General features: G+C 36.1%; 1 protein-coding gene across 2 annotated transcripts; it reads right to left on the reverse strand.

Annotated features, from left to right (window-relative positions):
- Positions 1-342: 342 nt before the first annotated feature.
- Positions 343-21,660, reverse strand: LOC129271544 (uncharacterized). 2 transcript variants are annotated; one of them, XM_064106525.1, is made up of 6 exons: positions 21,552-21,660; positions 14,675-14,772; positions 13,377-13,889; positions 13,030-13,149; positions 9,697-9,837; positions 343-2,798 (listed from the first exon to the last, which is right to left on the reverse strand). In XM_064106525.1, exons 2-6 carry the CDS (start codon positions 14,735-14,737, stop codon positions 2,790-2,792), a joined length of 846 nt encoding a protein of 281 aa, XP_063962595.1. In that variant the 5' UTR covers positions 14,738-14,772; positions 21,552-21,660; the 3' UTR covers positions 343-2,789. The 2 variants fall into 2 exon arrangements, with proteins under 2 accessions (XP_063962595.1, XP_054764844.2); XM_054908869.2 differs by lacking the exon at positions 343-2,798 and having other exon boundaries at positions 9,600-9,837; positions 21,574-21,650.
- Between the last annotated feature and the right edge of the window lie 5,206 nt (positions 21,661-26,866).

Below are 26,866 nucleotides of genomic sequence, written 5' to 3' on the forward strand. Positions count from 1 at the left end.
GTTTGTTTGTTATGTGTTTGCTTGTGCAGAGGTGTGTTTGATTCCATGTTAATGTTGATGTTAAGGTGCATGAAAACAATTAAAAGAAACCGCTGAGAAACTCAATCACCTCGGAAAAAGAACAGTGACTTTCAATATTGTGTCATTTTGCAACTTTTGAATTTTGACCTTGCCCCATATTTCAAGGCACTGCACCTCCATGTGAACCATAATCATATCATGTAAAGTATCATTACACATTGATATTTACTCAAACCGAGAAGGGATTATCGATCAAAGTCAAAAGAAACCACTGAGAAACTCACCCATCATCAAGAAAAAAGAACAGTGACTTTCAATATTGTGTTATTTTGCAACTTTTGAATTGTGACCTTGCCCCACATTTCAAGGCACTGCACCTCCATGTGAACCATAATCATATCATGTAGGGTATCATTTTTTAGAAAATTAAATGATCTATTCATTGATATTAATTACACGTTGATAATTACTAAAACCGAGGAGGGATTATCGATCAAAGTCAGATTTCCAAACTTTTTTGAAGAGTTTATATGCTGCATTTATTGTAGAGCTCTTATAAGTCTTTTACACTTGAAAATATTTCCTTAACCCTGTACTATAGGTGGAGCTAAATAACAAACCCCACCTATAGTACAGAATTATTTGGCCCTGCAAAATAGCAGGGTTAGCCGAGCAATTGCGGTGCTAAGAGAGATAGTCGGGGGGGGGGGGGGGGGTTACGAATTGCTAGTGTAAAAAGAAACCCAGCCAAGCCAAGGACGTTGCTCAATATATGCCCTTGGGGCAATGGAACCATCACTGACTTATGATTTCCATTACAGATCGAGCATGCGATCTTATAAACACATAGGAGTAATGCCGAAATTTTTTTTTTCAAATTAAAAGTAGTTGCAGCAAACAATTATTTCATCAAAAAGTCTTTAAAATCTAGCTTAATTGTCACCGTATTATCAAAAGATCTGAAAACTTATAATTCTGATGATCACTAACACAAAAAGGCATAAGTAGAAAAGTGTATTACTATTGCTTGGAAAAATACCCAACATTTAATGCTTATTTCTCAGCAATTAAACGTTTTCTTCTAGAGTTTTGGCACATATTTATTATTTATACATATGCAAACACAAAGGTGGTCATTTTATTGGATTGGGTTCAAACTCAATAGATCATTACCACAACTGGTATTTATCTTTAAGGATAGTATGGGGTTAGCATTAGCACAGGGTTAAGGAAACGTATCGTAAAAAGCCTATTGGAAACCTCCTGATAAAGAGGTATTAGGCGCTATGCAAGTATAAATAGCATTGGCGTGCCCTGGAATCTTTAGGTGGTTTCAGACCGCCTCGAAGTTCGTCAGTTCCAGGTATTCTCTGATCGGGAAATTTACCCCGATCAGAAAATACTAGGTATTTTGGTAATGTGAAAGCAAACTACGCGTAATTTCCCCGAAAGAAAATACCCGCTAAATAGTAGGTACATGTACTTGGCGAAATTACGAGAACTTTCGCGGGGATTTTTCCAAGGTCGCAGGTATTTTGGCAATGTGAAAGCAATTTACGGGAACTTTTAGCCCAGCGTGTCGTTGGGCGCGGGCGCCGTGGGTGGCTGCTGGGCTAGTGGTTTTGAATCTCGCGCCTTGCCTGCTTATAAGACCATACTGCGCATGCTCCTAACTTATCCCGAAGGGTATGTTTTGGGGCGGTGTGAATGCAGGAATAATTAATGGGTATTTTTTAGCCTAAAAATGTTCTCGTAATTTAACGGGGATTCTTGTGATCGAGGCGGTTTGAAACCACCTACTGAGATTGCATCGAACTTTGTCCTCACATGCCATGCCCCAGTGACGAAAACATTCCAATGTTTCAAATGTTCCCCTCAGTTTTTTACACTCCACAGACCTTGTACTGTACATATCAAAGTCAATGATGATTCATCAGTAACACTAAAGTAATATAAACTCAAATTAAATTGCACTTGTCAAACACTGTAATAATGCTCATTGTATTCAGTTGTGATAGCTTGTATCAATAATCGGAACAATGCTACCAAATCCTATCAGCTGATACCTGTTGTCATTCAAGTGTCAGTTCTGAAGATATACAATGATTGACAATGATTGGTCTTTGACAAATTTGACTGATTTCTTGCAATCATCATCAAAAGAAATACATGCAGGCCTTCTACATGTATTCAATTTTAGAAGCAAAGAAAGAAAAAATTAAAAAGAAGAAAAGAGCTGTTTGGGCAACATTCTGGAGTCCCCCCCCCAAAAAAAAAAAAATTAGTTGTACAGGAATGAACTCTTGGCTTAGTCTGTTTCGTGAGTTCAAAAAGTGTCAAGATTTAGTTTACAATTTTTTTTTTGCAATGATCATCAAAAGAAATAAGTGTAGGGTTTTCTATTCAATATTAGAAGCAAAAAAGTATTTAAAAAAAAGAAAGAAAGAAAAAAAAAAGAGCTGTTTGGGCTTCATGTACATGTTGGATTCCACTTCATTCTGGAGTCCGCCAAAGTAGGTGTACATGTACAGGAGTGACCTCTTGGTTTCCCTGTGTTCAAAAAGTGTCTCCGCAATTTTTAAAACAAATTTTTCGCAATGATCATTTATAGAAAGAGCCCTTATGTTCAATATTAGAAGCCCCCCTCCCCCCCAAAAAAAAAGAAAAGAAGAGAAAAAGAGCTGTTTGGGCTACATGTAAAGATGGTATCCAGTTCATTCTGGAATTCGCTGAAGTAGTTGTACAGGAGTCAGGGCGAGGAGTGACCTCTAGGTTTCCTGTGTTCGAAGAGTAGAATTGGAGGCCTGTGGCCAATCAACAAAGCGAATGCTTGTTGGAACTTGGAATGGACAAAATCATGTCTCTGCTTCTCTCAGCCATAACCCTCACTGTATCACTTATCTGTTCAACTTCCCATTCTTTTCATCAGATCTTGGACTTAGGTCCATTTTCTGATCCACTTGTCTGTTTCTCCATTCATAATTCTCCCTTCCCTACTCTTTCCCTTGCTTTCTTTCTCAGTTTCTTTATGTCTTCTTAATAATAATTATTACTCCAGCAATCGGATTCAATCAGTCATTCCTGTACAAAATTAATGTATGCACATCATTCACTCCCTGGGGAGTATTCAATCCAGTCACCATCGAGGTGAGCGTAATACTGGACAAGCTCTAATGACTTTAAAATCCTACCGGGTAATCCTTTAGCACATGGGTAGAGGGTGGCAAAGTGTGGATAAATGCCTTGCAAAAGGAAAGCACAACTAGGCCGCAGTTGGATTTGAACACATGACCCTCTGATTACAAGGCAAGAGTCAGAACCACCACACCCTTGTTCATCCATTTATGTTGCTTTCATTCTTTTTCTCCGTCTATACATCACTCTCTCCATGACAAGCAACATGCACCCTTCATACTCTCTTTCTTCTCCCTCTACTCATCCTCGTGCTCACTTCCTCTCCCTCTCTTATTCTTCCTCACTGAGTGACTCTCTCACTTTCCGAATAGCACTTGGGAATGAACGGACAAACATATCATTCACCCCCTTTCATTCAAGTTCCACGTGATGAAGTAATCACGTGTATGAAAAATAGAACGCTTGGGTCAAGTTCATTCACTCACCTTCTTGAAAATCATGTACAGTAGTAGTATTTGCACATACGATTATAAAGTTGGTTAGGATGAAATTTGCTGTGGGGTATCAAGGAGGGGGGGGGGGAGGGTAGGTGCACTAAGTGCCATCTTCAGGGGGGGGGGGGTGTAAAAACATGCAAAAGTATAAACAAAATCTCAGGAAGTGAAATGTGAAGAACAAATAATGAGGTAAACCCAAGTCAGATGGTGGAAGAGGCACGAATGCTTACGACTTGTCCTGCTTTTCCTAGTGATCATTGCCTTGCTCTTTTCTAAACTTCATTAGTCTATCTTAGATTAGCTCATCTGCCACTCGGCATTTCATCTTCATTTAAGATATATGTTAACTTGCAATAATGCACGTAAATTAGGAACAAGGGAGGGAAAACAAGACAGAGAGAGAGAGAGAGGGGGGGGGGAGAAAGAGACAGAGAAAAAGACGTATAGTTGACTAGAGGTAGCAAGATCTTGAATGAAAATAGGAATAGGGGGAAAATAACAGAAGAATGCGTAAGGAAAAGGAGAGTGACGAGAAGGAGCGGGTTGAGATAAGAAGAGCAGAAAAGGACTGAATGACATCATGTCACCTGACCTGATATTTGTTTTCCTCCTTTGCCTCACAGCTGTCAATTTGGCGACATAAGAACCCTTTTATCCATCCACTCTTTGCATTTATGTTCCCTTTATAGAAATATGGGGTTGTTGAAGTACAAGTAGGCCTACGGTTTCCGGGTAATAATTTCAAACTGTGAGAACGCAAGTACAGTACTAAATACTACTATAGCAATAGTGTTTTCATGGTAGTAAAAGGCACCCATAATACAAAGCTGAAACAATCAAGACAATCACAATATATTACGAGTAAAATCGCAGAGGATCAATGCAGATCACTTCTGACTAAAATCAGGCCTTTTACAACAAATAACATTACAATACATGAATTATCCCTGTCCCCCCTTCCCTTCTCCCCTACCACACTCTTTGGAGTTAAATGGGGACATTCATGACATAATCCCATAGTGGCCCCCAGTAGGCAGTTCATGAAAGGTGCCTTGGGAGTTCACCCCCCTCTCTCCATCCCCCTCTCCGATTCCTCCTCCCCCGCCTCACTCCCTCCTTCCCTTACTCTTTGGAGTGAAATGGGGACATTCATGACATTATCCTATAGTGGCCCCCTGTAAGCAGTTCATGATAGGTGCCTTGGGAGTTAACTCCCCCTTCCTTCCCTCCCTCCCTCCATCCCCTCTCCCCTTCCTCCTCCTTCCACCTCACTCCCTCCTTCCCTTACTCTTTGGAGTGAAATGGGGACATTCATGACATTATCCTATAGTGGCCCCCTGTAGTCAGTTCATGATAGGTGTCTAGGGAGTTAACCTACATTCACCCTATCCTGTCTCTCTTGCCATACCAACAGGTGCATATACTTGTTTACAAATCTCCTAATACCTCTCAAACATTCTTCATTTAATTGGACATTTTCACTTTATTCTCTCTTTCTACGTTCATATCTAGGTTTCAAGGGGGGGGGGGGGGAACTCGAATTATAACATGATACCTATGTGCTGCGCCAACTCGAAAATAGGGTCTCCGGAGCAGCTCTTGGATCATCGATTGCTAAAAATGCAATGCTCTGGAACTTATCACATCAAAAACGTTGGTCTCCGGAACTCATTAGATCACAGGCGTAATCGGTAGCGGCTATGTAAAAAACTAGATCCATAAATTTTCAAAGTTATGATAGTAATTCAACAAATACCCCCAACTTGACCAAAGTTCATTGACCCTAAATGACCTTTGACCTTGGTCATGTGACCTGAAACTCGAGCAGGATGTTCACTAATACTTGATTAACCTTATGCCCAAGTTTCATGAACTAGGTCCATATACTTTCCAAGTTATGATGTCATTTAAAAAACTTAACCTTTGGTTAAGATTTTGAAAATAATTCTCCCAACATGGTCTAAGTTCATTGACCCTTAATGACCTTTGACCTTAGTCAGGTGACCTGAAACTCAGGCAGGATGTTCAGTAATACTTAATAAAACCTTATGTCCAAGTTTCATGAACTAGGTCCATATACTTTCTAAGTTATGATGTCATTTCAAAAACTTAACCTTAGGTTAAGATTTGATGTTGACGCCGCCGCCGTCGCCGTCGGAAAAGCGGCGCCTATAGTCTCGCTCTACTATGCAGGCGAGACAAAAATAGGGATTTCAATTTTTATTAGGAGAAATTACAGTGTAAGTGATGTTGCTGTATAGACCTACAATATATCGAAGAGCAAAGCAAGCGCCTTTGTGTATGGTTTTAAATTACATTCCACGATTTGACCCCACTGTTCTAGTAGCAACAACAACAACAGTAGCTTGTTATAAGATGAAGCATCGCACATCTCTGAACTGGTTCAGTTCAGTGGATCGGTCTAGAAATGTGACTGTGTCAGTGTGAACGGGGTCTAGTCAAGTCCAATATCAGTCAAAAGCCCTGGATAGAGCCGGCTAATTGATCCTTTAGGTAGTGTACAAGTGTAGATAGTAGGCGTACTCAGACCTCCTTGAAGTTAAAAAATACCAGATAGGCCTATTCTCTGATCTGGAAATTTGCCCCGACCTACATGCATCCCGATCCGAAAATAGCAGTTATCTTTGCCAATGTGAAATAATATTAATATCAATAATATTCCCTATTAAAAAGACAATACCTGCTAAATAGTAGGTACTCGTCAAACTTACACAAACTTTTGCAGGGATTTTTTCCAAGATCCATGTATTTTGGTAATGCAAAAGCAAATTACAAGAACTTTCTCAACCAAGCGAATAGTGGGCACAGGCGTTGTCAGTGGTTCTGCTGAGCACGCGGTTTTGAATCGCGCACTTTGCCTGCGAATTAGACCACAATGTGCATGCTCCTAAAGGCTTGGTCCCACAGCACTTTAATAGGGATGCAGAGAGAATGTACATCGGAAACGAATCTTGCCATCCGTAGAAAAACCTTATGTATCCGTTGTGTACTCTTTGCATACGTGTTTCATACTCTCTATATCCATCGAGCATCCGTCCACTGTGATTTCATTGTTTGCCCATTTTGTCCATTGTCTGGAGCGGACGAAAACGGATGGAGCCACCCCAAAATTTTGCTTGTCTCCTGTATCCATTATGAATACGTTTTGTATCCATCGGCCAGTGGGACCAGGCCTTTAACCGCAAAAACTTATCCTAAAAGAGTCTGCTTTGGGTCGATATGAATGCTGAAAATAATCATTGGGTATTTTTTGGAGCCTGAATAAATTCTTAGAATTTAACGGGTATTCTGGTGATCGAGGCGGTCTGAATACTCCTCCTGTGGATACCCCCTCTGTGGGCCAGTGGTTAAGGTCACATACCTGTCTGTGATGCTTGCCATCACATCAGTCAAGTGGCAGACGGGGGCAACAAGTCTATTGTGCACCTGTCATCTCAGTAGTGCTACCAAGACTTTGACATTCAGACCGGCCACGGGGTGGATGACATGTTTATTGGAGTAATGTGTCCTGGTATGCTCACGCTCTATGGGGGCTATGGCACAGGATTGTTTAAGAACTTCATGCATGCACCTCGGATACAAAGTGTCCAAGTATGAAATAAATCAAGGTTCTGTTATTATTTCTATCATAAGGAAATAATTTACGATATTTTTACAGAGGCCTATATGTACATACACTGTACATCATCATATTTGTTCTTAAAATAATAATAACATATTATGTTATGCAGGGCCAGTTGGTAAAGTAGTTTCCTAACTGAAGTGGCTACCCTGGGTATAAATAAAATGTTATTATCATTATTATTATTATTAATCTGTAGGCTTACACATTGATGAACAAGAAGTAATCAAAATTTAAATTTAAACAACAGGTTGTGCAAAAAAGGGCAGGATTTGTTTTTAATGTTATAGGATGAGAATGGATGCAGACTCATATTTACAAGTATACATGTACCTACATATATAATTCCCAACAGGCCTAAATAATGTAATTATTTTCCCTGGCATCGGCTTTCGTGGAAAGGAGATTATGTTTTGCTGAACGAAGAATCAATAAAAAAAAGAGGCGAAAGTATTAAAGAGGTAAACGGAATAAAGAGCTATCAAGGAAGCCAGCAACCGGCTGTCCGAGCAAAACACACCACACCTACCCTTTCGGTCAGGAGTGAGAATACGACTTCGCGTTGCTAGATCAGTAGATAAAACATAACATTGTTTGTAATAAATCTTTGCAGATTAGAACTGTGAAACGCGAAAGTGCAGTTAATACCATGAGAGAATGCTCCCTTTCGGATGATTTTAATATTGAAAGGCTCCTCACGATTCGCTGTGAATTAGGAAGAGTGATATCTACTGCTTGGATTGGACTAGTTTTAGTGCGAACCTGCGAACCCGGCACAGACATGAGGTAAAATAATATCTGAAAGGGGTATTACATAACTGTTTACCCAGCATTCCAAGCAAGACATCTTCATGACGACATCTACTTCCCATGTACCCAACAGGCCTACATACTTTTAATGATATGACATTAATTATCACAAGCAATCTTCAGGCAGCGTGCAAATGTAACCAAAGTTCACAGATAACTGGGTCACATTCCCTGCAATGTGAACATTCGGGACTGAAGGTGACATTTAGATAGAAATGTGCAGTACATGTACTTGACCCACTTTACCCTAAGGTTTATTCACGCACATTGCCCGCTGCCGATAAAAAGAATTATTCCTTCTATTTATTATTCGACAGAAGAAACCTCTTGCAAGTAATTAACAACTCAGGCAAAAAATTATCATTTATTTATTCATTTATTTATTTATCTATTTATTTATTCATTCATTCATATAGTTATTTATTCATTCATTCATTCATTTATTTATTTACTTATATATTTATTTATTCATTTTTTTTTTTTTTGGGGGGGGGTGCTTTTCACAACCTATTTGCCTAAATCTACAACAATGGAGAAGCTTTAACATTGTAGCGAATGGGGATTTTCCAGGGCTTATTATTATTTATTTTTGAGGGCTATTTTGAGCATTTCGGGGGCGAAATCACTGCGAGCCCTGTGATATACTACTAGATTACTAGTGAGGTATTAAGGCAACTTAAAGTATTGGTAAACAACATCATCCATGTACTTCAGATATCCTATCATCAAGATGGCAAAACCTATTTGTTTTTTGTATTACAGAATATTGAGCTATTTGTTATTAATCAATTAATATGTTAATTCCTCCAATTTCAGTTAATGGCCTGCTCACTCGGTCATAAATTAATCAAATGGTTCATTATTTCATTCATCCACTGATTCACCCATTTACTAATTGTTTATATATCAATATATTAAGGCATTAAATAATTAATGTATCATTAATTTATTCATGCATTTATTAATAAATTTTTTATTTATAAAAGCTATCTATATTTCCTTATATATGATTTGATATATCCGTCAATTCTTCCATCCATTTATCTATTTATTCATTTAGCATTCATGCATGTAGAATTAGATATTCATTCACAGACACATTCATTTATTCATTTTGTCATGAATTTATTATTAATTCATTAAATGTATGTAATTTATCAAATATATAATTGTTTGTCCACATCCATCCATTCATCCATCAACCAATCATTCAATCATCATTCAATTTATTGTTCGTTCGTTCTTTCTTTCCTTCGTTCATTCCTTCCTCATTAATACGTCTGTTCATCCATCCATCCATCCATCCATTTCATCCATCCATCTATTCATTCATTCCATCAATTTTTCATTCTTTCATTTATTCATCTACAACTGTACCCATCTTCTTCTTTTTCATTATTATTCTATTACTATTATCTCTAATGCCTAATTATTCATATCACTGAATTTTCAGAAACATGATCAAGCGGCTTTATCCGGTATTAAATCTGTCCCACTTTAATCCACCTGAAGCACTATACCATATAAATCCATCAAGCCATTCATCCATCAATCCATCATCTGGTCAATTACCCTGACATATCAACATACCACAGGGATACCTGTCTCTGTCTTGGAGGCAACAGACGAAAGGCCAAAGGTCATCGTCCTTGCACCAGACTGCGCCCATAGCCACAGGAGGCTGCGTCTTCCGAAGAAATCTCGTCCGAACCAAAGCTGCGAAGTCTTCTCCTATACGGAGACATGATAAAAGGTAAATTAATATACTACTGATTACTGAAATTTTTTTAATACAGGGGGAAGAAAATCACACAAGGGCTAGGGGTAATATTGCCCCTGAACTGTTCAAAAGAGACCTGGGGGGTGTTTCACAACGATTTAAGTATGACCTAGAGTCGCACTTAAATGCCTATTTGCATGCAGTATAAAAGGCATGACTGCACTGGTCATATCATGCCAAGAGGACGCGTATGGATCAATAAGATTGTGCATTGCATATCATGTACGCTTCGGCATTTAAGTGCGACTCTAAGTCATACTTAACTCTTTTTAATCTGGAAACTAAAAAGGAGCCCTGGAAAAGCCCCATTTATTACTATGTACATGTAGAAGCTTATCCAATGTTGTAGAATTAGGCAGTAAATTGTGAAAAGTAGCCCCCGAAAAAAAAAAAATTGCCTTATTCAATGAAATGATTACATGTAGATTCAATTTAATTTGATCAAAAGATTAAAGGATCACTAAAAGTGTATAAATTAAATAATAATCTGAATGAAAGGTGCAAAATATGTTGGTTTGATATGGGATGAGTGGGAGGTGGACAAAATGTATCATAGTGAAAGCAGGTCTCTGCCTCTATATAATTATGGCAATTACAAATGAATAAATAAATTTTGCCAATTTGATTTTTGTATGATTGAAGGATCATTAAATCATTTGACTTTTGAAGGATTATTAAAGCCTAAAAGGTGTGCAAATAATACTATAAATTAAATGTGCATACTAAAGATAAGTTTCGCTCTACAGTATGTAAAAGGTAGAGAGATACAACGACTAAAGACAATTAGTATATGCCATTAACATTAATTAATTCAATTGAATGATTAAAGGATCAGCAAAGGTACATGTATACAAATGATAGCTTGAATTCAAAGTTGCATTGTTTTCATACTTAAGTGGAATTTCTTCCTACATATGAATTAGGCATAGAGAGATGAATGATAATTTAAGAACTAGCACATCAGTGATGTGGAGCTCATCCGGCATCTTGCAACGAAGTTTAACACAATTTTAATTTCAGCCCAGTTGACAATGTAGTGAATTATATTGGTGACATAAATTGAGGATATAGAATTGAAAATGATGAAGAAATGACATAGAAGCATTTTTTTTTTATCTATGAATAAATACCATATAAATTAAGCATAAATAATTTTCTAGTCAAAATTCCTATGTAGAACCTTGGTGAACCTCATGTAGCTCTCAGATGGAACAAAAATAATCAAAATTCAACAAATAAATAAGTATTTTTTGTGAGTTTTGAAAATATATGAATAGATTAGCATATTTAATGAGTTTCAAAATTCTGTGTTGAAATTTTGTATCACCACTTCGAGCTATCATATAAAGCAAACAAAATTGAAATTGATCAACAAATGAAGAAGAAAATTTTTTATTTTGGTTATTTGTAAATAAATTTTGCATAAATTAGCATAAATAATTTTCTAGACAAAATTTCAGAATTTTGTGTCTAAGTTTGGTGAACCTCGTGAAGTTCTACCAGATGGAAGAAAAAAAAATCAAAATCGGTCAAGAATCAAAGAAGAAGCATTTTATGTGAATCTTTAAAAATATGCCTCAATTAATTTTGCATAAATTAGCATAAAAATTGTTCTAGTCAAAATTCTGTGTAGAAGATTGGTGAACCTCATGACGTTCTACCAGATGGAAGCAAAAAATTAAAAATCGGTCAACAAATAAAGAAGAAACATTTTTGTGAATTTTGACAAATGCGCATAAATTAGCATATTTAATGAGTTTCAAAATTCTGTGTAGAAGTTATGAATCCCCCACCTAGTGCTATCATGTAAAGCAAACAAAATTGAAATCGGACTTGAAATGGCGAAGAAGAAGCATTTTGAAATTGTGGACGGACTACAGACGACGACGACGGACACCACGGCATAAGCTCATCTGGCCCTTCGGGCCAGATGAGCTAAAAATTAGTACCGGTATAAAAGAATATTTAAATTAATTAATTAAAATGGAATCTAAATTAAAGGTAAAAGACAGTAGTTTCAGCAAACAATTATTTCATGAGAAAAGTCCTTTTAATCAAGGTTAATTGTCAAAATATTATCATACATCTAGATCTAGTATAGTAAAATTATTATCTCTGTAAAATCATGAAATCTTAGCTCAAAATCGATAATTCTGATGATCACTATTCACTAACACATAAAAGCATATGTGGGACAGTGTATTAATATTGCTTTGAAAAATACCCAACATTTGATGGAATTCCGTGCTTAATTTGCTTATTTCTCAGCAATTACGCACATTCTTCCAGAGCTATTTGGCACATATTTTTTTATTCATTCATACCCTGTACAAACACTTTGATGGTAATTTTATTGGATCCTGTTTGAACTCATTTTGAGATCCTTACCACAACTGGTATTCTTCTTTAACAAAACTCATAAGTTCATAGACATGCCCCTCAGAATTCTTCAAAGAGAAAGTTTCCCCATTCTGAACAAATTACAAAATGATTGGATATTTCAATATAAATAAAACTTGTACAACATGGGTTACATCATCAAATTATTAAATCAATCAAAAACTTAGAAATACATGTAATTTCTAAAAATACAGCAAAGTAAATCAACCATTTTACTACAAAAGCCAATATTACAGTAAGAAAACACATCTATGAGTATTGAAGCTAAATAAGTTCAAGACACTGTAACGGGTAAAAAAAGTCAAGAACAAAGAATACAAAGTGAAATATTGATTCTAATAAAAATAAATCAAATTAAGTAAAATATTTTATCATTCTCATCATCATAACCATCGACGTCATGGTCATCATCATCACCACCACCATCATCATAACCATTACGTCATCATCATCATAATCATATTCATTGTTGTTGTTATCATCATCATCATCATCATCATCATCATCATCATCATCATTGCCACCGAGTTAAATTCTTGTCATAATTTACTCTTTGTTCTTTGCTTTTACATTAATATAATTTAAAAAAATATCTAGAATAAACCAACATTTTTATTGGGCAAATCAAAGATAACAATCCAAAAGAACAAAACAAGGGAAAAAAATTACTGTTTCAAAGTGCTTTCCTACCTTTTTTGTAAAGGTTGAATACAAGTATATAGCGAGGAAACAAGATCACGTACCTTCCAATAAATAAAGCTCCATGGACCTCTAATGGCTCCCATCACATTCAGGATATCTTGTGCATTCCTTGCACGGCACAGGAGATCAGACAGGACTGAGGTGTCATTCCGCCCTTGAACCTACATACAAGGAATACATTTTCATTTTCATTCATCTTTAAATTCAATCAATTATCAATTTCATATTATGATACAAAGAATTTATACAAAATACAAAAAAAGACATGCAAAATAGTGGATGGTGTAAAGAATGCAATTTATAACAACAGACTGAAGAAAACAAAACTAAAAAAAAATAGATGTGAAATATGTATTGGTCAAATAGCAACATATTTTATTAACCATACCTCAAGACCATCGAAGACCTCCCCGTTCCATAGCAAGATATTCCCCTGCTCATCTTCGACAGGTTGAGGGGTTGGGTCACCACGGAGATGAAGCACCTGTCCGAAGAATGAACCGTACACCGAGTTGCGTTCAGAACTTCCACATTGCTTCCTCTGTTTACTATCCGTCGTATCAGAACCTAAGTTCTTAAAATCTGTTGTTGCTGTACATCCCTTGCTATCGCCTGTATTGTGAATATCCGCATCATTTTCAGTATTTTTCTGTATTGCTAAAGAGTCATTTTCAAAGTTTAGTTCTCCAGAAGTAGCATTCTTCTTTGATATACTTGGATCCAAAGGGTACTCTTGGCAATCCTTGGGAGTGTCACTTCTCTCAACATCCACACCCTCACTGAGATAGTGTTCTATTGGTGGCTTCCTGCATCTTGTTTTGTAAACAGGATGAAGACAGAGCACTCTACTTTCAACTGCTCCCGACAAATCAGGTCCCCTTTTCTTTAAATTGGACAGTAGCTGTTAGAACAAAACAAGAGGTTTATCGTGAGATAACAGTGGTGTCTGTAAAGGCACAAACGACCCTTTAAAATTATTCACCATATCAATCCCCTTCACAATGAATAATAAAAACAAAATTGCTAGTGAATTAATCATGAAGTCAAATGCCGAAATATATAAATCACTGAGCAAATTCACTGAACAATTTACAAAAATATTAATCAATAACAGAATGAACAAATGAATGAACATGAGCAGATATAACTAACTTAATACATCAAACTCATTATTGACATAAAAACAATCATACAATCCAAGATCCACAGTAACAAAGGCTAGTCACTCGGTAATTCAAAGGTGAATTGTTTTTTGTTTACAAACTTGATGTATTGATATTGTTGCATGTATTGATGCATGTAAGTTACATAGCAAAATCAATTTGACAAAGCATTCATGTCAAGATTTTAAACATCTGAATATAAATTGCACAGAAGTTGAACTAGGGGAAAAAATATGAAGGGGCTTGGGGCAATTTCACCCCCAAAATGATAAAAATGAGCCCTGGAAAATTCCCATTCACTGCAATGTTAAACTCTATTGAATGTTGCAGATTAAGCCAGTAGCTTGAGAAAGTAGCACCCTAAAAGAAAACATTTTGGTTTTTGCCTGGTTGGAACATAATACATTCAAAATTTAATTTCCTCTATAATTTGCATATTGTAAATTTTATCTATTTTTAATATAACATGATCCAAGGAACATATTTCAGTGTTCAACTACTATATGTACAGTACATCAATTACCTTAGAGTGCAGTAATGCACCAGGACATGAAGAAGTTGATAGCACACAACAAATGCCACACATATTTCTTCCTCATTCACAAAGAATCATTTCAAGATCTGGGGATTAAAAATAAGAAAAATTGAACCAAGTCAGAACCTAAAGTTTGAGTTTTTACTCAAAATCTGACCAGTGATAGAAAACTTGTAGAAAAAAAGAAGCATCTCCCTAATCTAAGTTAGTGAACATCAACAAACCACTTCATACAATCCTATTTAGACACGGTGTGATAAAGCTCAGCAGTATGATCTTCTTCCTGTAGAGTACAGACTGCCGTTGGCATACTTTTGAACTAGTTGAGCTTGTCAAGTGCCCAGATGAATAGTGCCAGTAAAAATCTCTACAAAACTATGCGAGGCTAAAAGAGGCCTTATGGATAACAAAGCCTCCTTTGCTGCACCTCCTGATTGAAAGACGCAAGGGAGGTGCTATGGACAATCTTTGCTAGGAGTGAGTTCCATATTCTAATAGCATCAGGAAAGAATGTCTTTAGATATATTTGGGTTCTGGCATATGAGACTTGGAACTTGTCAGGAACTTGTCCATTGAATGAGTGCACCAGGGGTATTCCATGAATGCAATTAGGTATTACGATCAGTGATACGTGATCACCCGTATGTCCACATTTCGTGAACTAGATCCAGAAACTTTCAAAGTTATGATGGCAATTCAACAAATACCCCCAACACAGCCAAAGTTCATTGACCTTGGTCATGTGACCTGAAACTCACATAGGATGTTGACTGATGCTTGATTACTCTTATGTCCAAGTTTCATGAACTAGATCCATATACTTTCAGAGTTATGACATTTAAAAAACTTAACCTTGGTTAAGATATTGTTTTGATTCCCCAAACATAATCTAAGTTCAATGACCCTTAATGACCTTTGACCTTGGTCATGTGACCTGAAACTGAGACAGGATGTTCAGGAATACTTAATTACCCTTATGTCCAAGTTTTATGAACTAGGTCCATATACTTTCTAAGTTATGGGCTTATGATGACATTTCAAAAACTAAATTATTTATAATCAAGTTTCAAATTTTATTATTTGTTAAGTAATAATTTTTATCTATAAATTGTTCTTAAAAACGGCATTTTGTATTAAACATCGCTTTTTAATATCAAAGCTACGTCATAACGAAGCAGTTCAAGGGTCAAGCCTATTTTATCTGCGGTATTTATGAATGGATTGAGGGATCTACACGAGATCGGCCATTTTTGTTATAACAAAAATGGCCGATTGAGACCACTCACACTAATACGAGGTTCGTATATATATACGAACCTCGTACACCGGACCGTGTTTGACCGTAGATTTCGAAGTAGTCAGCAAACATTGCTTCATTGCTGAAGTAATATTTGCCGAAACTCCTTCTCGCTACGCACCGGGGCTCTTTCCGGTAAGTAGCAATACATAACAAAATTATACATATGGGCATTTTCACCACAGATGGACACAGAGGCAAAAAAATCAAGTTGATATTCATGTCAAATGCTTTATGTTTTTTAATAAAACACGACCTGAAGTTTCTGAGACAAAAAAAATTTCCGACTCTGGCAGCCATTTTTATTTAAAAATGGCTGCCAAAGTATGGATACAAATTAGTGTTGAAAATAGTATATTGATACATATTTTGTTTTGACAGATTTTTAAAGAACAGGTTTGATCATGTTGTTTTCGCCTGTGATTTAGCTTGCTATTATAACACTTTTTAAAATCCCACAGAAAGAAACACCAGTAATTCATTCATCTGATAAAAAAACATTGATGAAGTATGTGATATGGTATGTAATGTCAGTTACCGAAAACATGAACTTTTTTTTCTCATTTCCTGGAAAAGAGGATATATTATATGAAACTTGGTAGATTTCCTCTCTAGGTAACACCCCTCCCTTCTACACCAAAATTAAAGATAACCAATTAACAATGAAGCCATAGGGTACCATTAAATATATGTAATGTCAGTTACCAAGTGGAAAATGTAATGTCAGTTACCGAGATGTAATGTCAGTTACCATGATAAAACGTTGGTTACCAATATTGAAATGCAAATATGTGGTCAATTTTATGGTGAAGAAATATTGTATACTTCTTTCACTTTAAAAGTCACACCAGAAGGAGCTTGCTATTGACTTTTAAAAGGTATAGTTCACAAGGAATACTATATGAAATTATGAAGGAAGTTGCATTCCCATCGTGCAAAAAAAAATTACTATGAAATTGTTTTGTACATGCACTTACCAAGTACCTACAGTAATTGTTTGTAATTTTGTATCAGACAATTTTTTGTTTGGTTTTCGAGGGGGGGGGGGGGGGGTAGGGGGTACTTTTCCCAACCTATTGCCTAAATCTGCAACATTTTTTAAGCTTAACATTGTGATGAAGGGGATTTCCAGGGTCCCTTTTTTAGTTTCTAGGATTCTTTTGAGCATTGCCTCGCTAAAAGTAAATTCCTGGATGTGTGATACAATTTTGTTTTTGGTTTACAAGTATAGATGAAAAGTGAAATTTGACAGTTCTGATCAATGTTGCATGGATCTACTAAAACTTTTTTTTTTTTTCTAATTTACAAATAGTTCAGTTTCAGTTTAGAAGCTGTAGTTTATTTTTTGTTGACAGCTTAAAAAAGAAATTAGCAAAGAAAATGATTTAAAAAATTATGAAGAGAATTGAAATCCGACAGATATGAACAAGCATTGCTTGCACTGACCAGAATAGAAATCAATAAAACTACATGGCTGCATGAGATTCGGGGGAGGGGTACGTGTAGCATAGGGGAGGAAACCCTTATTCATTTTGCCTTTTTTGAGGGGAGGGGGAGTTTGGAGAAGGATAAGGTTTAAAAAGTCATTATAAAACTGATGAATATATTATGGGTGTATAGTCAGAAAAATCCATGTGTACAGTCAATGCAATATTAAATTACTATAGGAAAACATGTAGCTGCTATGACCCACCCCCCCCCCCCCCCCCCGAATAAGTAAAACATACATTTCTTATCTTTTGATAATTAAAAATGTTAAGTATTATGAAACTTTTATGATTTTAAAAAGCCTTACATACATTTAAGTACCAAGAAAATTATGCCTTTGAAAATCATATAGCGCTGGTAAATGTTAATGTGTATTGTCAGTTACCGACAAGTAATGATAACAAGTGGAATGCCTCTGGCCGTCTCACCTGCATCACGCGATTCAATATAGCAGCAGTGCTGATTTTGAAAACTACTATAACTCGCACAAGATGTTCAGTGATACTTGGTTACTCGTATTTCCACGTTTTATGAATTAGACCAATACACTTATAGAGATATGATGGCAATTCAACAAATACCCCCAACGTGGCCAAAGTTCTTTGACCTTACATGACCTTTGACCTTGTTCATGTGACCTGAAACTCGCACAGGATGTTCAGTGATACTTGATTACTCTTATGTCCAAGTTTTATGAACTAGACCAACACACTTTCAAATTTATGGCTGTAATTCAACAAATACCCCAATTTGGCCAAAGTTCATTGACCCTAAATGACCTTTGACCTTGATCATGTGACCTGAAACTTGCACAGGATGTTCAGTAATACTTGATTACTATTATGTCCAAGTTTCATGAATCAGATCCATAAACTCTTAAAGTTATGATGGTAATTCAACAGATACCCCCAATTCGGCCAAAGTTCATTGACCCTAAATGACCTTTGACCTTGGTCATGTGTCGTGAAACTCATGCAGGATGTTCAGTGATACTTGATTAACCTTATGTATAAGTTTCATGAACTAGGTCCATATATTTTCTAATTTATGATGACATTTCAAAAACTTAACCTTAGGTTAAGATTTTGATGTTGATTCCCCCAACATGGTCTAAGTTCATTGACCCTAAATGACCTTTGACCTTGGTCATGTGACATGAAACTCAGACAGGATGTTCAGTAATACTTGATTAACCTTATGGCCAAGTTTCATGAACTAGGTCCATATACTTTCTAAGTTATGCTGTCATTTCAAAAACTTAACCTCAGGTTAAGATTTGGTGTTGACGCCGCCGCCGCCGTCACCGCCGCCGTCGGAAAAGCGGCGCCTATAGTCTCGCTCTGCTATGCAGGTGAGACAAAAATGTTCAAATCAAAGAAAGGAATTAAGAAAAAGAAAAAAAAATTTCATAGAAATGTTCCTAGAAACTCAGGTATACTTCCACATCAAGCTCACTTTCATGTGAAGCCCTGCACAGAAGATACAATGCAATGATTCCACACATTTGACTTCCATGTGTTATCTCTATGGCAAATTAAGTGTAATGTCAGTTACCGTAATGTCAGTTACCAGCATGGTTGTGGAAAAATTATCATAGCCCCCAAAAGACAAAAATGAATTGTTTAATATTTTGACACATCTTAACCTAGTAACGGAGGTATATTTACATATTCAAATTATTACTCTATCTATTCAGGGACATGAGATATTTCAATTTTACTGAACACCCTGAAATTGCATGTCCTTTTGCGTAATGTCAGTTACCGACACATTTTTGCTTGCTGATGCGTAAAAAAATGTGGTTACATAGGAAAACTTAGTATCAGAGTATACAGCAAGGTTCACTTTATTAACTCTATCAAAAGCAAACTCCCATCATTTGTTGTTTTAGAGATACACACAATGAAAGGTGTGAAAACATTGTGCCGTGTAATGTCAGTTACCGTGAAAATGCCCATATGATATTTAACTCATTTCATTTAAAAAGAGCAAATTTCGCTTACCTCGGCCTAGCAAGTGACTTCGTTTGTCTCTTCTACGGAAATACAAGGAAGCCCGTTAGTGGCGCTAATAAATTTCACAACCTTGATTCAGCTCCTCGGTAATTTTATAACTGTGTCTAAATTCTTTGAATGCGCAATTCTTATGATTAATTTACTAATTATGGGCACCAATAAATAAAATACCTTCAAAAACATAATTCAGGATTACTATTGGCGATGATAACACTTTTGTTGCAATTAATTTAAAACGATGACTAATATAATTTTTTTTTTTTAAATACACATGCCTGGAACGAAACCAGCAGTACAAGCAGTATTAACGAACGTCACGGTATACCAAAGTCTATACAATGAAAAGATTGGACACTTCACGGACTTCGCGTAATGCCTTGCGTCGATTTGCGTGTAAAATAGTGTAGGTTCCTAATCTTTCCCTTGTCGTGTCTTTGATATGAATATAAATCGCGCGCCCTCTTTAGGCGAAAATTGATATCTACGCTGACCAAATTTTATCTCCGTGAAATCTTCACTAAAGATCAAGAAAATATACATATTTTTAAGAAAAAACTTCAAGGAGAAGTCACGGAAGGATCTAAATGATTCGGTAAGTGTCATAGCAGAATGTGAAATACCAGATTATTGGTGATATTTTATGTGGGCAAAAGCCCACTATCTTTTTGACTTGTCGTGTGTGTCGCGTGCATATGACTGATATTCCTTCGCACGCGAGATGATATGAACCCATGGGTGGATCGAGACTGGGGTAGGAGAGAACTTTTCGTTTTTTGAATTTGAGGTTCCAGTCTGTGCCTCCATGACCATGTCAGGAAACTGCCACTCGTTAGACCTTCATCCATATAATCGTGGTAAGTGCATAATTTCTGTTTTCACAATTCATTTGGAGAAATATTTAGACCATAAATCACGCTAGTCCCGTGAGTATGGTCAAATACACGGTAAGCCCCTGGGCTCCCGCCCGCGAGAGCTCCCACTCCTAGTACCAATGAGGTCCAAACATTAACATGTATGGACCTCATAGGCGACAATGCGTTAAAAACAGGTTAGAACTTCTAAACGTACTATTTCCTGCACCCAAGTATGATATTACTCCCAAAATATGAGTTTTGTCCTCGTTTGTTTATCATTTATTAAAAGATTGCCCATTAAATATATTCCTATTCCTAATTTGAATTTAATAAAATAAAGGGAAACTTACATTTGAGTCATTTTTCGATCTTTTTTTGGCAGTCAGTCCGGTCACCGTCGAGTGCGATCAAAGCGGTATGAAGCTGATTTTCAGATCACGTGATACGTGTGGTCATCACCTGATCAATCGACTATCCTTTTTTAAAGACCGCAACAATTATAAATTTTATTATAAAATATATATAGAATGAATAATTGCATGATATTATATATATTTCTACAATTAAAAATATTTTGTGATATGAATTTAATATTTGACGTAAAAATCGCTATTTAACAAAATATTTATTAAAAATAAAAAATCAAACAAAATAAAAACGCCTTGGACACAGTGCAAAAAACCTAACAATTTGGCCGCGTTCTTAACAACTATCGTAAGGGGCGCTCTATTTATAAATAAAGTTGCATATGTAGCTGTCTACCGCGACAGGAACAGCCGCAGAATTGAAGCCAGAAGCGTGGGAAATTGCCAGAAAATTCAAGAAAAGAACCGGTGAGTACCGATTTAACAGTACTAATTTATTAAGTAACATTTATTGAATCATTACAAGATTTATTTTTTAGTAAAACAAAGCTTAGTTCTAAGCTAGGGCGGCCCAAATGCGCGTGAGTGGAGTCCCAGTTTATTAGCACGGGTAAGTATTGGGGTGTCGCCTAGACTAGAGTGAGAGCTCCCTGGGTTAAGTTACTATATAGGCCTAGGCCAACTCAACTGCCCACACATAGGCCTACGCAAAAACCGATACACGGGACCGAAGTAAATGTACCTAGACCATTCATTCATACCACTTGCAATTCAGATTCAAAACGAGTCAAAATTTCATTCATATGACATATGACATGTATCAACAATTCTCATAAAACAAATTACATATAAAACTGTTTCCACAAACCACCAAAGGTGAAAATGAGAAGTAAGACCAAATCAGAGGAAGACGGTAGTCGCCACACGGCATACAGCTAAAAATCAAACGCCCTCTATTAGGCGCCTTGAAAGAGAGGAGGAAAGACAAAAGTGGAGTAAGCAAATAGTAATTATGATAATATGAAGGGGGTGATGGCGAGGGCAATGTTGTTGTTGTTGCCGGTGTTGTTGTTGATGATGATGATGATGATGACGATGAAGATGATGAAGAGGAGGAGGAGGATGATGATGAGGATGATGATGATGATGAGGAGGATGAGGAGGATTGTGATAGTGATGGTGATGATGATGAGGAGGAGGAGGATGATTGCGATAGTGATGGTGATGATGGTGATGATGATGATGATTGTGCATGGTAACGATGACTTAATGGAAATGTTGGTTTAATAATGTAACATTGTCGGAAGGAGGAAAATTACCTGTGACGGAATGAAAGACACATGATAGTGTATAATCAACATTACGTGGAATTTTTTGACATATGGGATCCATCAATGAACTTTACGTGACATTGTCGTATATTACTAGTATTATATCAAACATTCACATAGTAATGTTATATTGCATTGTGATTTATCATCCTGTTTGTTATTTATGGTTATGTTATATACATTTTGGCTCACTCGATGGGTTGCAGGGCCTGGTTCGTATGATATGCTATGATGAACATGATAATTATACCACATAAATGAATAAATAAATAAATGCAATCGATGAATCATCTATTTTGAATCTCGACAAGATTACTTATTTCACTCTTAAAAATGTTTGGCAACATACTGTCCACACAAAAATTGGTTAAAACTTTTAACCAATTCTGGGTAGTTTTAAACCAATAATGTGTGCTTTAACATACCTTGTTGTGGGCGTAAAGTTTTACCTACAAAACTTGTTTGCCCCTCTCCTCCTTCAATTTTTTTCAAATCAATACAGTGGAAGATAAACTGGTACTGGTTATATGGCGATGTGTGGTTTCAGCAGATAAAGGTATTAATGAGAGCATGTGCAAGTAAACGATTGATCAGGGTTAAACTTTTCCTTTTGAGCTCCCAAGTTTTCTCTAGATTTGACTTGAAAGAGTTTATGGAAGTGCTCTTCACTACTTGATTTGGCATTTTATTCCACTTAGATACTCTCGATGTGAGAATGAATTCTGCCTTCTTCGAGTATTTGCTCTGGGTTTCTCTATTTTATAAAATTATATGTCCTCTGGTTTTCATGGAGTCTTCATTGAGTTTGAAGAATTTTAAAGTCTCAAGATCATCAGTCCCTTGAATTATTCGGATGTTCGCGGATGTTGCAAAAACAGTCGTCACCTCGTAACCCTTTTCATTAATGATAAAATGTCAATATTGAAACTATTTTTAAAAGACACGAACGTCGTAACATTACAACTGGTGCTATCTTTTATTTACTCCATTATATTTTCCAGGCTTAATTCTAAAAATAGGTTCGCCAACAAAGTAGTTCTAAAATAGACACGTATATCAATATAAAAAATCTAAATCATTAGCATTACTAAACGAACTCTGACACAAATAGATTAAATGATTAAGTCATTGATGTGCTTCATGTAAGGTAGTCTATGCAGCACTGAATTATGCGAATGATACAAATAAAATCGTTTGAACAAGCTTTGCGTTTGTAAATCTTTTAAATGGGAAATTCAGCGTGACGAAGAGTTTATTGTAAACATAGCAGAAATAATAATAATTAATAATAACAATAATAATAATGATACTAATGATAATAATAATAATAATAATAATAATAATAGCAAAACACAAGGGTGTAGGTTTGAGGAAAATCCATCAAAGTTTATGAACGGTATTAGAACTTTAATATTTTGATTGCGACTTCATATGCGAGCAGCTTCCTCATTATAGTAAAAAAAAAATCAATGGAAAGTCATTTCATAAAAAAAGGTCTTTATTGTAACTTAAAATCATTTTACACCTGCTCGAGAAAGAAACAAATCTTTTACATAGTCATCATGAACCATTTAAAAAAAGGAAAATTCATACATTTTATATTACATAACACATGGAGAAGCTGCTCGTTTACGTCACAAATAAAAAAAAGTCAATTCTAGTAAATTTCTTAATCTTTGACGGATTTTTCTCAAATCTTCAACAATAAATCTTATAAGTTTTTGTGGTATAAAAAGACAAACTCTTTCGTCAGAATAAACTTCCCCTTTAGTTGTTTTACTAAAAAGAATATTGGGAATTTAGGCTAACACAATCTTATCTTCCCACGGAAGGCGTGGGTAGAAATTTGTCATAAGTTTCTTATTTACACCCGAATTCAATGAAATTTTCAGTTTTATGCTTCTTTGATTTTTCTCTTTTTATTCAAATCAACTTATCCGGCTCCTGTCCCCTTTTAAGAGCCATAATATTTTTTTTAATGTGAATATGCCATTTTACCCAAGTATGCCCCCCCCCCCTTTTGCGGACGAAATGACCTTAAATTTTAGTTGAAACCTTTTTTTTTTGCTTGTCAAATTTTCATCGCGAAAATGTGCCACCCCACTTTTGGAAAATTTTGGATCCCCCTGCCTACAAGACTATAGGACGGGGCAAATTCACGTTTCAGCATTACCTCCCCCCCCAAACTCAACGGAGATGGCCCCAGCGTCACCCCTCCTCCTTTTTTATAATCACTGAGTATAGGGGCGGGGGGGGGGGGGGCTTGGGGCGTGTCCCAACAAAGTTGCACGACCAAGATATAAAAGGATAAAAAAATAAAGAAAAGGAAAGGGAAACGGTGAAATATTATATCATTTTTTGAAAATATATATTTTTGTTTAAATCTACCGCAATTTTTTTTTCTTTTATTTCATTTTCACTCGCTTCAGTCGCTCACAGCCTTTTAGAAAACCATGGCAGACCGCCTCGTTTTTTTGCTCATGACGTCACTCTTCATAACGGTAGCTGTACCATTTTATCTTACACATACATGCACAGCTACTTTTGTAATAAGTGTCATGTAAAAAAACAGAAGAAGAAACAATGGCAAATGGTTTTCAGTATGTCATCGTGTCTAGTGTCATAATCACAATGTTCGGATGACATTTACAATGGCTGGCAAAATTTGATGGTTTCCTGAAATTAATATCTCGTACGCGTCTAGACAGTTTACAGACCACCTTGTAAGCAAATTCATCTAATAACAGCAGGTCTAATGTGAAACTTCCTGGTCATAGTGATATCCTATTTTCCTGACCATTTTCAAGACTTTTTTGTCACCAAACTTGTTCATCAAATCTAGGCATGACGTCATATTCATAATAACCAAGCATTGACTTGCCTCGTTATATGGTGAGCATTTGAATAAATAGAGAAAAATAAAACTAGCATAACGCTGAAAATGTCATCAAAATCGAACATAAAATAAGAAAGTTATGACATTTTAAAGTTTCGCTTATTTTTACAAAACAGTGGTATGCACAACTCAGGGACATGCAAATGAGACAGTCGATGACGTCCATCACTCACTATTTCTTTTTTTTATTGTTTGAATTGTACAATATTTCATTTTTCACAGATTTGACAATAAGGACCAACTTGACTGAACCATGTAGTATTAAACAATTAAACTACACATGTTCAGGGAGGAATTAATCATTGTTTCACTTGATAATGAAGAGAAAATTTGAATATTTCATATTTCACATAATAAAGTACAAAGGAAATAGTGAGAGGGTGACGTCATTGGTCTCCTCATTTGCATACTGACCAGGATGTGAATAGAACTGTTTTGTGAAATTAAAGGTCAAGTCCACCCCAGGAAAATGCTGACTTGAATAAATAGAGAAAAATCAAACTAGCATAGTGCTGAAAATCTCATCAAAATCGGATGTAAAATAAGAAAGTTATGACATTTTAAAGTTTCACTTATTTTTCACAAAACAGTGATATGCACAACTAGGTGACTCAGTCGATGATGTCCATCAATCACTATTTCTTTTGTTTTTATTGTTTGAATTATACAATATTTCATTTTTCACATATTTGACAATAAGGACCAACTTGACTGAACCATAGAGCATTAAAACAATGCTAATTCCACATGTTCAGGGAGGAATTAATCTTTGTATCACTTGACAATGAGGAGAAAATTAGAATATTTCATATTTCATATCATAAGATACAAAAGAAATAGTGAGTGGATGACGTCATAGTCTCCTCATTTGCATACCAGCCAGGATGTGCATATAACTGTTTTGTGAAATTAAGCGAAACTTTAAAATGTCATAACTTTCTTTTTTTACATCCGATTTTGATGAAATTTTCAGTGTTATGCTAGTTGGATTTTTCTCTTTTTATTCAAATCAACTTTTTGTTGGGGTGGACTTGTCTTTTAACATGACTGCCCTTTAAGCGAAACTTTAGAATGTCATAACTTTCTTATTTTACATCCGAGTTCAATGAAATTTTCAGTGCTATGCTTTTTGGATTTTTCTCTTTTTATTCAAATCAACTTTTCATTGGTGTGGACTTGTCCTTTAACATGACTGACATAATCATATACCATCTGACCATAGCCAATTTTCAACTTCTTCCTTTTTTCCTCCCACTCCTCTTCCCTTTCTTCTTCTTCTGTTTCTCCTCCTTCTTCTTCTTCCTCTACTACTCTTCTCCTTTTTTTCTTTGCCAAAGAAAGTGAAGAAAGGGCAAGTTATGCAACCGGTATGCAACCAAAGAGAGGCGTAGAGCCGGCCAAAAATATAACACTTGTCATGCCAGAACAAAAACATGATATCATACGTGTTTTAAAGTAAATCTGCTCACGTGTCAAACTTTTTTTCTTCATTTCTTGGCAGAGGTAATGCGTGGGCAGGCGAGCAGGCGGCGGAGCTCCGGGAGCCAACACCTATATACATAAGCTTGCGGCAAGACACGACACCGGCTGTGGGCAGGTCGAGGGCAAAGACACCCAAATAATGCGTCTCCTGTTTGCGGCGGGGTAAACATTAATGTAAAGATATCGGAACAGGCAACATTAAAGGGGCGCTCCAATCTGAAAATAATGCGACTTGAACCATGGGTAGTAGGTCCATGCCTGAACAGATGAAGTAAAATTAAACAAAAAATACACTGAATTAGAAATAAAATAAAAATCGGACATGAAATAACCAAGTTCTGGTATTTTAAAATTTTGTTTTATTTCGGTGAAACGTTTCTTTGTCTTCATGAATATGCAATGAGCAAGCCAGTGGCGTACGGTGGGTCACGGTATTGTGGGGCACCAGCTAA

Source organism: Lytechinus pictus, chromosome 11 (assembly GCF_037042905.1).
Source record: "Lytechinus pictus isolate F3 Inbred chromosome 11, Lp3.0, whole genome shotgun sequence".
NCBI lineage: Eukaryota > Metazoa > Echinodermata > Echinoidea > Temnopleuroida > Toxopneustidae > Lytechinus > Lytechinus pictus.

Bases quoted from the DNA above. Each gene is read 5' to 3' on its own strand.
- LOC129271544 (XM_064106525.1), bottom strand. From the start codon at position 14,737: ATGTGTGGCATTTGTTGTGTGCTATCAACTTCTTCATGTCCTGGTGCA. The intron at 13,150-13,376 runs GTATGGTTAATA...CCTTGTATGTAG, and splicing joins AGGTCTTCGATGGTCTTGAG to GTTCAAGGGCGGAATGACAC. The intron at 9,838-13,029 runs GTACGTGATCTT...GTCTCCGTATAG, and splicing joins GGAGCTTTATTTATTGGAAG to GAGAAGACTTCGCAGCTTTG.